We start from the raw sequence: 12,999 nt of genomic DNA on the forward strand, positions 1-12,999 counted from the left end.
TCTTCTTGGCTATTAAGAAGTGTAGGGCAGTTACTTGGTACCATATAATAAAAAAAAAAAAAAAAAAAAAAGAGTTATCACCATCCATTTACTTTGCTGCAAATGGGGGGTCTGCTCTATCATTCCTTGAAGTCAGGGAAAATATTATTGACCGGATTAGGTTTCTCTTTGCCCCACACCTGGAGCTGTTTCCATTTGAGAAGGGCTACCACCAATGTTGGATTGCTGATGAATTTTTCAGCAATGTGCTTATGAAAGTAATACCACCTCAAGGGATGATTAAATCACCAGGTGTCTCAGTCTGCAGGATGCAGCTGGACACATCCTGTCAGACACTGTTCTTCCATAATTGACCTGAGCAGACACTTTTTTTATGGCTGTTCCTCCCCGATAGCTCACGCTGGCTGCACGGCATCAGCGTTCGTCAGAGTGTCTGGTGAATCAGCAAACCGGGGGGTGGATAATTGTTACTTTGGTTCCTGCTGAGAGTTTAAATAACATGCACAAATTGAAACCCCTTTATTGATACAAAATAAAAGTCTAGCAGATACTTAGGAGCATTGAAAGGAGTTACTAAATGGAAAGGAGGTGACGCGCTTCAAATTTCAGCCGGAACAAATGCCACGGCCATGCTGATGTCTTGGAGTGGAGTCAGGATTTTTTCTTAAGTAGCAAGTAGACCTGGCTGGGAAATGGCATTTCTCTTTACTGAGATATTAAGAAGTTTCAGCTTTTTGGTTTTTTTCTGATGCAGAGCATCAGGTCCTCTCTAGTTTTTCATGAGAACCAAAGAGAACGAGGCAAGGGCTTGGTGACAGGGACTCATCCACCACCATGCCTTTGATAAGACTGGCAGCCAAAATCTTGCTCAGTGTCATTAATGGTGGGGTTATAATTGCACCATCCTCTCCCCTGGGAGCAGCCCTGGCTCCCCCGTGCCAGTGGGTAGATGGACCCCTCTGTCAGGTGGGTCTCTGCCCTGGATGCATCCAGATCCTCCTGCAACTAGAGAAGGGGACCTGCAGAGAAAGCGAAGTAGGAAGTGACCCCAGCATCCCACCACACAGTTCACAAGGAAGAGCAGGCAGCCGAGAGAAGGTCAGCAGGAAGCGACTGTTGGCTGCACTTCTGTGATCCCAGTGGCAAGACATTAAGTGTCAGTGTTCTGGCTGACCCCAGAGGCAGAGATCATCACACCCTCATAAACTGTCACCAGACTGCTGGGTGTGAGGAGACATCCTTACACCCGACAGGAATTTGCCATCAATTCCTCCCACAGTCACCAACATCACCACCACCTTACCAACCTCTTTTCTGCTCTTGTCTGATCCTGAGGAAAGTAATTCAGTGAGAGGCTGGTTGGATTCCCTCTGTGTTGGATTCCCTCTGTATTTTTCTTTTCAGAGTTCTGCTTTTGTTCAGCACAGAAAGATTCCCAAAAGCAAGTTTCTCTGAAGAGGGAGCTGTAAATATTTTATGTCTAAGTCAGTCTTCTGGAAAATATTACAAAAAAAAGTGTTTCCTACCTGCCAGTAGAGACCCTGCCTGAGCCTCAATTGCATTGAAGGATGCATGTGGATACTTGAGCAAAGAAGCTTCCTCAGCCTGTCCCATCCTTCACTGGGAAGAGAATTATGGTGATTATGGCAGTGCTGTCTGTCAGGGTCTCAGTGAGACAGAACTCTTCCTCTCTGACTCCCATCACTGAATAACCCAGGCACTGCTGCCTGTCTCTGCCTGTCCCACAAGTAACCTATGACTCCCCACTGCCTGCACCTGGCCTGGGACTTATCTCCTTCCTACCACCAGTCCCACTTTCCTCCTCTCCCTGGAAAAGGCAGCCCAGCATGTCTGTGAATAAGACAGCGTTACAGGCATGGCATGGTCTAGGCGTGGGGACTGGGACAACCCAGCCCTCAGCCAGGAGACTCCACTACTTCTCAGGAGTCGTCTGTGCAGGACCTCACCGGTGTTCATGATGTGGACAATCTCCCCCCAGCCTCACTCATGCCTGAGCTGCCCTGTGAGGTGAGGCCCAGAAAGGCTTTCCTAGGAAAGAATGTCTGTTTTCAGACAATTTTCCAACACCAGTGGGACGACCCCTCTCATCCTGTTGACTGGTATGATCGTCTGTCTCTATTTGCTGCACTCTTTTGGGGGAATGCAGAGTTTACATCCACGCAGATGTGTAGCAGAAGACAGGCCCCATTGTGAACTGACTTCTGCCATCAGTTCAGAAGAACTGGTGAGCAGGATAAGAAGCGAGGGATGGGAATTTTTACATGGGCACCCAGGGGCACAGCTCAGGTGATGTGGCTGGAGAAAGGGCAGGAAGCTGATGATGTCCAGCATCATCCCTTGTCCTCAGTACAGGGTAGGAAAAGAGGAAAGGGTGGGTTTACCCACTTTGTGGATAAACCTTTCTGCAGCAGATGCACTGCAGTGCAATGACTGCTCATCTCTGCCTCGCCCAGACTCACCTGGGAGCTTGGCTTGGGCTGAAACCATCCACTCCATTTGATTCAAGGCAGATGGGTGCCTCTGGCTCCAAATCTCCTGGGAAGCTCATGACTCACAGTGAAAGAGCGGTGGAGCACCGTGAATTACGCAGCACTGGCTTCTCACCCTCCTGAAGGCGGTTTTGGCTCCCCAGGATGTTTGTGCAGGAGTGGATGAGCCTATGCCATGGTGGGGTGACCACAGCCCTGCACAGACATGCCAGGAGGAAGGTAAGAGCATGCCCCAAGTCAACAGACCTGGAAAAGCCATCGGGACTTGGTATCCCTATAATTACAAGCCTACTATGTGGTATTTTTTAAAAAAAGATGCTTAACCCAAAGACTCCATCACAGAAATGACCATTAATTGTCTTCTATCCAACCTGTGATTTCTCCAAGTTTCTCCCACTACAGAGTTGAAGCCTGGTGGCATCCCCATCCTCCAGGATGGATTCTGGTGCATCAGCACAACAGGGGCTTGGTGGGAGAGCTTTGACATTGCTGGTTCTGCTCCTGCTGCTCTACAGCTGTGGTGAGTGAGTCTGGGTGTGAGGAGGGCCAGCCAGGGCTCTCTCAGCTCCTCGCCTGTGCATAGGTGGTGGCACAGCCAGAATCTTTCACTGCTCCAGACATTGGCTGCAAGACAGCCAGCACCAGTTGGTACCATGCTGGCAGTCACCAAAATGTCTCTTGGTAAGAGCTTGAATGCTCTTTTCTTTGTGGCCAGAGCTATACCATTGGAGAAAGGATGGGAGTGCAAGGTATCTGAGAGTCTTTTTTTCCCTGGCTGCTGCCCCTGGACCTGCTGGCTTCCTGAAAACACAGGCAACAACCCACCTCGTGCCTGGCAGCATCCCAACCTGCTTGCACTGCATGAAGGTGCCAAGCACAGCCAGATACTGACAGATGTCTTAGGCAATGCTGGCCAGTGGGATGGGGTGATAAAGCCAAGCCTCAGAGTTGGCTTGAATGCTGCACAACACATTTCTCTTTGTCATCCAGTACACAGGGGTGCTTGAAGCCCTCCTGGCCCTGGGAATGGGGGCTGTTTGCCTCTAGGTGTGAGGTGTTTCTGTCTAATCTGGTATCTGGAAGCACTTAACAACCAAGCTCAATATTTTATATAATCTCCTGAGTACCATAAGCTGCCAAAAGACATGATGGATGGTGACCATCTTTCAGGAGATGGAGCAGAAACCAAGATCTGTTCACATCTGCCACAGTTGTGTGGGCTGCCTATGCTCAAGTGAGCTTTCAGATGTTGTGTAGGATTTGGAGCTTTACTTCTGGGATGTCCTTGTTGGAAATCATACAGGAAAATTGGTCACTGCAGAAAAAGATGCAGAGTGTGAACATCTGCTGGAGCCATTCTCACCATGGTAAGACCATATTTTTCCAGGCAAGAAGGCAGGGTATTTCCCTTCACTCTTTGCTCTTCGTTGTCACTCTTACCTCCTCCCATCTGCTTGGTACAAGTGGCTTCTCTGGAAAGTTAACTTAGAAGGTAACATTCTCTCATGCTATTTATTCCTCTTCTGAGACTGCCTGAGGTGGCATTTGATCATGGTAGATATCCCTTTCCAGGTATCACTTTCCCCAGGTGTTTCTGACTCAAGGGAAAACCCAGGAAGACATCCACCTTCCTTATCAAGATGTAACTAGCCCAGACACTGCTGCATCACACCATTTTTTCATTCTGTGTCACTGATGACTCAGCCTTCATTAGCAGCAGTCATCAGGGACTATTTCACCCTACATTTCCTTCTGGCTAGAGGCCATCCCATAACCTGTGCAACCCAATGAGCTTCAGATTGTCTCTTACAGTGCTGTGGTTGCTTTTGAGACTGGGCTGCTCCTTCTGCTTGGCACTTCCCACGTGCGGTGCCGCAAACTGCTGAGAAAGGCAGCAAGCAGGCAGCCCAACATCTCTGCTAGCTTTGGCATTTTGGACGTGGGAATTAGCAAAGCCTCTTTGAGAAGATCTCCTTGCAGGGCTGCTTCTGACTGTGGAGGGATTTAGACAGCCAGTTGGGTTTCTTTTTCCCTTCTGCTGGGTTTCTATGGGTTACTTTCCCATAGATAATTGCGTGACTCAGGAAGACAGACACATACCTGGCATTCTTGTGGGAACCATAATTCAAGAGGTGGTGTAGAGCAGTTTGAAGCTCTTTGAACACACAAGAGCAGCTGAATTCCCCCGACTTACCTACCCAAACTAAAGCAAGTCCAGGCAATGGCTACATAGTTTTTGTGGAGCTCTTACCCAACAGAGGACAAACATTTCTCAGGAAAGCTTGGGTCTTGCACCACCTAGGCACAGAGGCTTTTTGTCACCAGAGAAATCACAGTTGTTTTTTCAGGTAAGATTTACCATTTCTATGTTACCCTTTTTTTTAAGATGTTGTCTGAACTGAGGCTGGAACAGGAACATTTTCTCCTATGACTGCAAAAAAAGAAAAAAACAAGGCAGTAATGTGTTTTCTGAGAGGTCAGGGAAGCACAGAGAAATTATCATCTCTTAAGTAGATAAGTGATTGTTATGGCTAAAATATCCTGGCATCTAATTGCCTGTGAAGATAACTGTCAGAGCTGAGGTGTGGTGGCATTTGGTGCTGCTAGTTTAATACAGACAGCTCTGCAACAGGCACAAAAAGAGACAAAAACTTTGCTTCAAGGAGTTGCAATTCAATTTACTGATTTTGGGAGAAAACCAGGGAAGTAAGAAAGAGAAATTTTATTCCACATGGTGACTTGGAGGACCTTACAGATCTTAAATTCACCCCAAATCTATATTGATATGCACATCCAGCATCTCCTGCACTGTGATCCTAGAGAACTGCGAAGTGGATCCCGATATCCTGCCACGCCTGTGAGATGGCTGGGGCAGGTTTGTGAGCAGCTCCTTTGGGACCATTTTGGGGGGTGCCCTTGCTCAAGAGTGAGAGCTGAAACGAAAGAGTTTTGCTGAAACTAAGGATATTATTCTCAAAGGTTTTCAAGATTTTCTCTGGTAGTCTGTGTACATGATGGTCCACAGTTAGAGGTGAGCTATTTAAATGGAGTCATGACATGTAAACAGGAATGTATTTATTGGTTTGCCTCCTACCTTTACATCCAAAGGGATGTAGAGGATAGATAGGAGCTTCTAGTGTCAGTCATCTTCACAGGCCATTAGCTTCCAGGATATTTTAGCTATAACAATCACTTCTAGTGCCCATCCCCATTAGTGCAGGTGACCTGAAACTACCCACCTGTCCCCTGAGACCAGACTGGGACAGGTCCTCCAAAAGGGTTTTGTCCCACAGAAAGCTTATCAAAAACTGCCTTAGGGTTCCTGAGCAACGTTGGGATCCTGACCCTGAGCCTCTTCCCTCTCTGGTCATCCTTGCAGCCCTGAGCTGAGTCAGGGGGATGGTGGCTGTGTTTCGGGGAAGGTTCCCTTTGGAGGACATGGTGCGTTTCCTGACTTGTGAATGTTTTTGTTTGTCAGGGTAAGGGAGCAATACAGCTTGCAGCTTGCCCTGACATGTGCTTGCTGTGTATAGACCTGCAGCTTTTATAAAAAGGGCTCCTGTCTTGAGAACTGTGGAGCGTTCAAGTGCTTCTTGGCTCTGGGCTTCTCCTTTAGCTGTCGTAAGGTCAGATTAATGATGTATTAGTTCGAGATAACTGCCATGAGATCATGTAATTAGCTGGTGATCATGCTCCTTGCCAGCTGGCTGAAACTCGACGCTTTTTAAAAAAAACCTCTCTCAGACCAGCTACAAAAAAGAGCTTTTTGATTGATGACATTAACAAATAGCTCATTAGTCACCTTTTGGGCTAATTAAAGGAGAGCACATCCAAGGCAGTAAAGAACAGCTGTGGGTGATTAAAGGGAGCCGTCAGGCTGAGCTCTGGGGTACAGGGGAAGTAGTTTATCACCTTGTGCCTTTCACTGTGCCCACGCTGCTCCAGGTTAAACAAATTTGTCCCCCTCAAAGTCCTGATCCTGCCCTGCTCAGCTCTGTAAGGCTCAGTCAGACCTTCCCATTCCCACTCATGTTGCCTTTGGGCAGATGGACAGCTGCAAGGAGGCAGTGCCCTTGCAGAGCAGGGATCCCTGCCCAAGAGCAGCTGCTGCTTGCCCAAGTGACAAGACTTCCCCTTGGCACTGCCCTCACATTCCGAGTACATGGCCTTTTTGACACAGAAGTTGTCAAAAGTTACTCAGCTTTTTATCTGAGTAACTTAATCTGGGCAAAACTATGGGTCGAGGGATACTTTAACTTCTGTGGACTCACTGGGATTGGGAAGGGTCTGGGTTATCGTGTAGGCGCCTTGAGGCCCCTTTGGTGAGCATGGGGAGGGAGGTTCCCAGCGCATGCCTGATGAAAAGAAGGCTATCCTTGTACTATTGCAGGGCTCTAGGAAACATCACAGGTAGAAGGATCTGCCTCACAGCATTTAATCCCATGTGTGATTGCTGCAAGGCTGCTGCCAGAGACCTTCTCCCACAGCCTGGCCAAGATCTCTTCCTCATCTCCAGCTGAACCAAGCTCTTTTCTTCACCCCCTGCATCTGTTATCAGCCTCAGGTCTGCCTCGGCTGCAATTGTCATCCCTTTGGTGGCATGAATATTGATCCCAAACCCCAAAAGTTGCATGGAAGCACGTGTTAGGATCAGTGCCCTCTCTTTGCTGGAGAACACACTAGCAATGGCCAGCCACCCCCGCAGGGTTTGCAACATGAACAGGACCAGATTTTCCTCCCTTGTCCCAGCTCTCTCTCCACACGGATACTGACCCCCGCTCCCCTTGGTGTGCTCCCTGCTGCCCCATCTAGCAGACCTCCAATGACTTGTGACCACCTCAGCTGCTCTGAAGCCTTTCTCTGGCCATGGTCCCTGCTCAAGCTCACTCTTACACCAGGCTGCTACAAACTGGTGGTGGCTCTGCAGTCACCAGCCCTGGCCTGGCCCCCAAGCAATGGGATGGTGTGGCTTGGGGCTGCTCTGATCCCAGGAACAGGTTGCGTGCACCCCACACTGCCCAGCTTCCCCAGGACGGATCCTATCCAGAAGGGATCACACGTGAACTCTTCTTGGGTGCTACAAGGTGTTGGAAAGGTTGTTCATCTAAATCAAGAAATCATTAAATGCAAAGGGCTTGAGCGTGCTGTACTGGGGGCTCAGAGCAGCAAGGTGGTGTGTGGGTATCACCAGCCCTAAGTGATCACCCGCCCTGGAGTGATCTAGCTGGATCAGATTGAATTGAGTATCTCATGACACTGTGCCTCGTGGAGAAGAGGAGGAGTAGCTGAGTCTGTGTCTTCTGGAAGAGCCACTGGATTTTACTCCCAGTCAAATAGGTGGATGCAGTTAGAGCTCTAAAGATGAACCCTATGTGAGGAGATGTGATAGTTCAGAGAAATGTGAGATCCTTTGCACAGCATCTTCATCTCCACTGAGCAGCACCTGAGCTATGTGGATGGAGCCAATTTTAAGGGCAGTGTTTGGGCAAACATTTCCAGCCTATACTTGTCCAGCACATCAAGCTCCTGCATGCTGTAGCATTTAGGGTTTGATGCTTTAATCTCTTTTCTGTCTGAGTTAATCTCAGGTCATTAACTTTTATTTTCCTGCTGTTCTGGCCATGTGAATTCTACAGTTTATGGTACTAAAAAAAAAAAAAAAATCCCCATGCAGTTGCTGAGTGCTCTGAGAGGCTGTGTGGCAGATTGTCTTGAAATGGAAATGCTCCAGAAGAGAAGCTTAACTGGGGCTTGTGCTCCAGCAGCCATTCCTGACAGATTAGAGGGATTGTAAAACATTGGTGAAATGGTCATTCCAATATTATGCTGTTTTTTCCTGTGGTTTGGATGAAATTTGCAGGTTAGATTGAAAATGGACAGTCCTTGTGATCTGCATTGCTGTTTTTGTGGTACAGTAAAAGTTACAGAGTGAAAGGTGTCTTAATGTATTTAGCCCCTATTATTTTTTTAATATTGTATCAGGATATAGGAGGAATGTGGCTCTTTTCTCACCATGTTTTTCCTCAGAGGAATGGTGGAAGCTATAGGTGTGTAAAATGAGCAGCCCTTGCCCTAGGTGATGACTGCACACAGAACCTGAGTGCAGGCCCTTTGGAAATCTCACATTTGATTTGTCTTCTTGAAAGACTGAGTTAATGGGTGTTGATTTTTGATTGTAGCAAGGCTGAGCCCTTCAAGCCGCTGGAGTTGTGATTCCAGCCCTGGTGAGACCCCAGCCCAAGCAGCGATGTCTCCTTCTCCAGCTCTGCATTTTAGCAAGAGGTCTATTGCATGAATATAAATGCAACTTGTGGGCCTTGTCCTGTGTTTCCACCCACCTCTTTCCCTCCCATCCCATCCTTTTGGGCAGCCACAGCAGACAGTGGACACAATGTGTGCTCTGAGGTGAGACAGGGACCACAAAACCATCTCTGATCTCTGATGCTGGCGCTGAACACCTGACACCAGCCGCCTCTGCTGACATCAGGTTCTGCTGTGAAGGGAAAAGATGGATGCCCCAAAGCTACAGCAAGGACTGAGGTTTATGATCTTCTGGGTGTTTGTCACTGCTGGTGTTATTGACCCAAATAAATGTTGACCTTTGCTTTCTCTAATGTTGGTTAGGCCTTACATGTCCATGAAGTCAGAAGGACTACATGTCCGTGAAGTCACAACTACAATTAATCTGTGTGGTGAGGGCTCAGGACTCGTGTCTGTAAGATTTCATGTCTATGTGGTTTTGAGCAGAGTGGGGCAGCCAGCAAAGAGCTGAGGTTCTCTCTTTCAGAGAAACAAGTAAATATGGAAAAGCCATTTTATCTCCTATGCTACGTTGATAAATTGCCCTTTTGTTCTTTCTCTCTTATACTTTTATTGAACTTGAAGACAAACCCCTCCCTTGGCAGGTAGAAAGAAGAAATTGCCAGCAGTACACATTGAAGTGATGCCTTTCAGTAGTGTAGCTGTACAAATAATAGGTTTTTCATTTCAGTGTCTGAAGGGAAAAATTGAAAATACTTTTCGGTTTGGATCACCCCCTAAAGGAGAATGTTTCTTTTCTTCTTTGATTTCTTTTCTTAAACGTAGCATGAGACATTCTGGTTTGAGATTATTTACTGCTTTTCATGACTAAAAAAAATTAGAAAAAAGAAAAGAAAAAGCAAACCAGGTCACTTTCCAGCCAAAACCAGCACTTGAAAGAACAAGAGAAAAAAAATTCAGTTTTTAAAATGTCAAGATGGAGTCTTGCTGCTCTTCTCAGGACTCTTTTTCTTCTCTTTCAGCTTAAACTAATTACTTAGTCCACCCAAATTTGCCTGAAGTCTCAGCACCTCTTAATTGCAATTCAGGTGAATTTGCTACATCAAAAAACTCCAGCCCTGCTCTGCCTGCGCATGCAATGACCTGTCCTGCTCGCTGCTCACCAAACATATACAGACAAGTATTTCATTCTACTCAATTAAGGTGTTGAGCAAGAGAATGTGTGAAATGATTTCTTGCAGGTCTGGCCAGTTGAGGAAGCACCAGCACATTCCTGGGTCTTGCTGGTGAGAGCTGGCAGTGGGCTGAGGCAGGGGCTTGGGCTGTGCCATGCTGGGAGCTGCTGGGAGCCACGTGCCCCCGCATGGGGCTGCTGCCTCTTCCTGCAACCCCCATCAGTAGATGGTAGCTGAGAGGTACCAGTGCTCGACAAGTGCAGTGGGATAGCTCAGCCATGCTTTGCTTCCCTGTGGAGGCAGGGCCCCGTCCATCTCTCTCTTGGCCTCATTTCCTAAGGAGATGGTGCTGGTGTGGTGGTGTCCCTCCACTGCTATCTGCCTATTCCTCTCAGGAGTGTCCTGAATTAGGGTCGTGACAGCATTAATTACAGAAAATTCCTACAAATAATGACAAAGGAAATCAGAGGCCGAGTAGTGATGACCTGTTGTCAGTGTGGTAGGTCTCACGGGACTCATCTCACTATGAAATCAGATCCATTGCTGTCATTTGGGGTCAGGGTTTTCTTCAGACAGTGCTAGGAAAAATCTCTGTCACCTCCTTTTCAGCATCTTCCAACAGAGGCAAAAACTTCTTGTTACATCACAACACTGTTGTATGCTTCCTTAATAAATTAGAGGTTGTTGATACTGCAAGGACTCTGTTCCCTTCCAAATCCATGTAATCCTGGAGGCCTAGGGATGCATTAAATGTCTGCATGCGCTACCCCACCAGGGATCATAGAACCATATAATCACAGAATTGCTTGGTTTCAAAGGGACCTTAAAGACCATCCAGTTCCAACACCCCTGCTGTGGGCACTACCCACTAGACCAGGTTGCTCAAAGCCCCATCAGTCCGGTCTTGAGGACTTCCAGCTGGGCAGCCTGTTCCAGTGCCTCACCACCCTCACAGGAAAGAATTTCTCCCTAATATCCAATCTAAACCTTTTTATAAGCTACCTTTAGGTACTGGAAGGTGTTATATGGTCTTCTTGGAGTCTTCTCTTCTTCAGGCTGAGCAACCGCAGCTTCCTCAGCCTGTCTTCACCGGAGAGACGCTCCAGTCCTCTGATCATCTTCAGGGCTCTCCTTTTGACTAACTACAACAGGTCTGTGTCCTTCTTTTGCTGAGGATTCCAGAGCTGATGCAGCACTGCAGGTGGGATCTCACCAGAGCAGAGGGGCAGAATCCCCTTCCTCACCCTGCTGCACATGCTACTTTGGATGCAGCCCAGGATTAGATTGGCTTTCTGGGCTGTGAGCACACACCATTGGCTCATGTCCAGCTTTTCATCCATGAGAACCTCAAGACCTCTGCAGGGATGCTCTCCATGAGTTATTCTCAGAGTCTTTGCTCACATCTGGGATTGCCCAGATGCACAGGTCCAAGGAGTCAAGGGAAATGTCTCCATGAGGATTCCCAGGCACAACAAACCTGTGGATTGCACTGAATGACTGATAGGCAGGAAAATAATTTAGACACCAGAAAGAAACTTTTTAGGGTGGAGAGCTCCTGTGTTAACTGCTCAATAATCCCCATTCTTCCGTGGTGGCTCACAGCCACCTCTCGGGGGCTGGGGCAGCTGTGAGAGCCAAGTGGCCAGTGGTAGATTGCCTTGGAATGTATATCTGACTAAAACTTCCAGCCTGCAACTCCTGTCCATGGAGGAGCTGGGATGTGGGAACAAGGGCCAGCAAGCCTGCCTGCCCACTCCCCTCACTTGCCAGGACCTGATAGCTAGGCCTGTAAAACCAAGACACACATCCCTAATGGATGTCCTTGTGAAACATCATCCCACTGAGAGGTAAAACACCATCCCTGCAAGTATCATGATGGATTAGGAATTTCAAAGTGTGGATCAGACTGATAACAGAAATTTAGAAGGTCCAAGTGTTGGTGGCCTTTTGATGCAGTGGGGAGGCTTGTTGATGTGATAAGTTGAGTAGAGTCAGCAGCTCCTTTGTCCAAGAGTTCCCTGTAAGCCATGTGGGTTTTTCCTCAATTTTTAAAAATTATTTTCTTTTTTTCCTGAAACATTGACAAGATTTCCCTCTGCAGAGGTGAGCTTCTCAGCAGCTGGCTATGGTCTAGCAACATGACAGATGCTCAGAGTATCTTTTGGTTATTCCCCAGAGAGAGCAGCAGGAGGCATTGCAAGCAGATCTTTGATGCTGCGGATCAGAGATGGACCCTGGTGAAAACTGGAAGCTGGATGAAACAAACTGGTTGTCTCATGGTGGGATCCACCCCTTTTCCAATGTGAAAGGAGGTAGGATATGATTGCTGGCTCTTAATCCACCCAGTGAAAGTGCTGAGAGCCTTCCCAATGTGCTGCTGCCATTCACTGTGCTTGCAGTGGTCCCAGGGGTTTTGCTGGGCTATGTCCAGAGCTGGGCAGTACTTGGTATGAAGGTGGGAAAGGTCAGATCCAAACTATCACACTGACTCAGCCACTTGGTCTGCAGCTTGTTTTCCTGCTTTGGAGTGGACTTAAAAAAAATTAAAAAGATAAGGAAAAGAAAAAAGGCCCCAACACCCATCTTATGGCCAGTTAATGTTCCACCTGTGCTAGATGTAACCACCCTCACTCTCCACAAGTAGGACTCTGCCGATGACCATGGTTGGGAAGGAGTGAAAGGAGAACTGATAAAATATTCTCTTCAATCACATTTGTGTGGGACAATTTAGGTTGGTTTCAGGGATACATGCTGTCCTGGCAATGACAAGGGGGCTGCCCTAACTGGGACCCCCTGTGCAAGGGCTATTTGAGGCTTTGGCCCACCTTAGCAAGACACAAGAAGTCCCATCTCTAGGCTGGGGTTCATTGCTCTCCAGAAATTCCCTGTTTCAGGAAAGCACTTGGTGCAGATGCAATGAGGAATAGCCAGCAGTCCTATTTCCTCTATCAATTAATCTCTACCTAATTTCCAGTCAGCTGCTCTTACTTGCTTTTTAATTGCCATTTGAACATTTGGCAGGAGCAGCCACAAGTGCTCCTTGCTTAGCCCCA

The 12,999-nt window shown here is 47.6% G+C and overlaps 1 protein-coding gene across 2 annotated transcripts in view; it reads left to right on the plus strand.

Moving 5' to 3' along the window:
- The first annotated feature begins 4,345 nt into the window (after positions 1-4,345).
- The window catches only part of AMOTL1 (angiomotin like 1), a 74,161-nt gene continuing 65,507 nt past the window's right edge, over positions 4,346-12,999 (plus strand). For both annotated transcript variants that reach the window (XM_059838574.1, XM_059838575.1), the window contains exons 1-2: positions 4,346-4,858; positions 12,123-12,258. In XM_059838574.1, coding sequence (XP_059694557.1) covers positions 12,174-12,258 — 85 coding nt within the window. In that variant the 5' untranslated portion in view covers positions 4,346-4,858; positions 12,123-12,173. The remainder of the gene's footprint in view (positions 4,859-12,122; positions 12,259-12,999) is intronic.

Source organism: Haemorhous mexicanus, chromosome 2 (genome assembly GCF_027477595.1).
Source record: "Haemorhous mexicanus isolate bHaeMex1 chromosome 2, bHaeMex1.pri, whole genome shotgun sequence".
In the NCBI taxonomy this organism is placed as follows: domain Eukaryota; kingdom Metazoa; phylum Chordata; class Aves; order Passeriformes; family Fringillidae; genus Haemorhous; species Haemorhous mexicanus.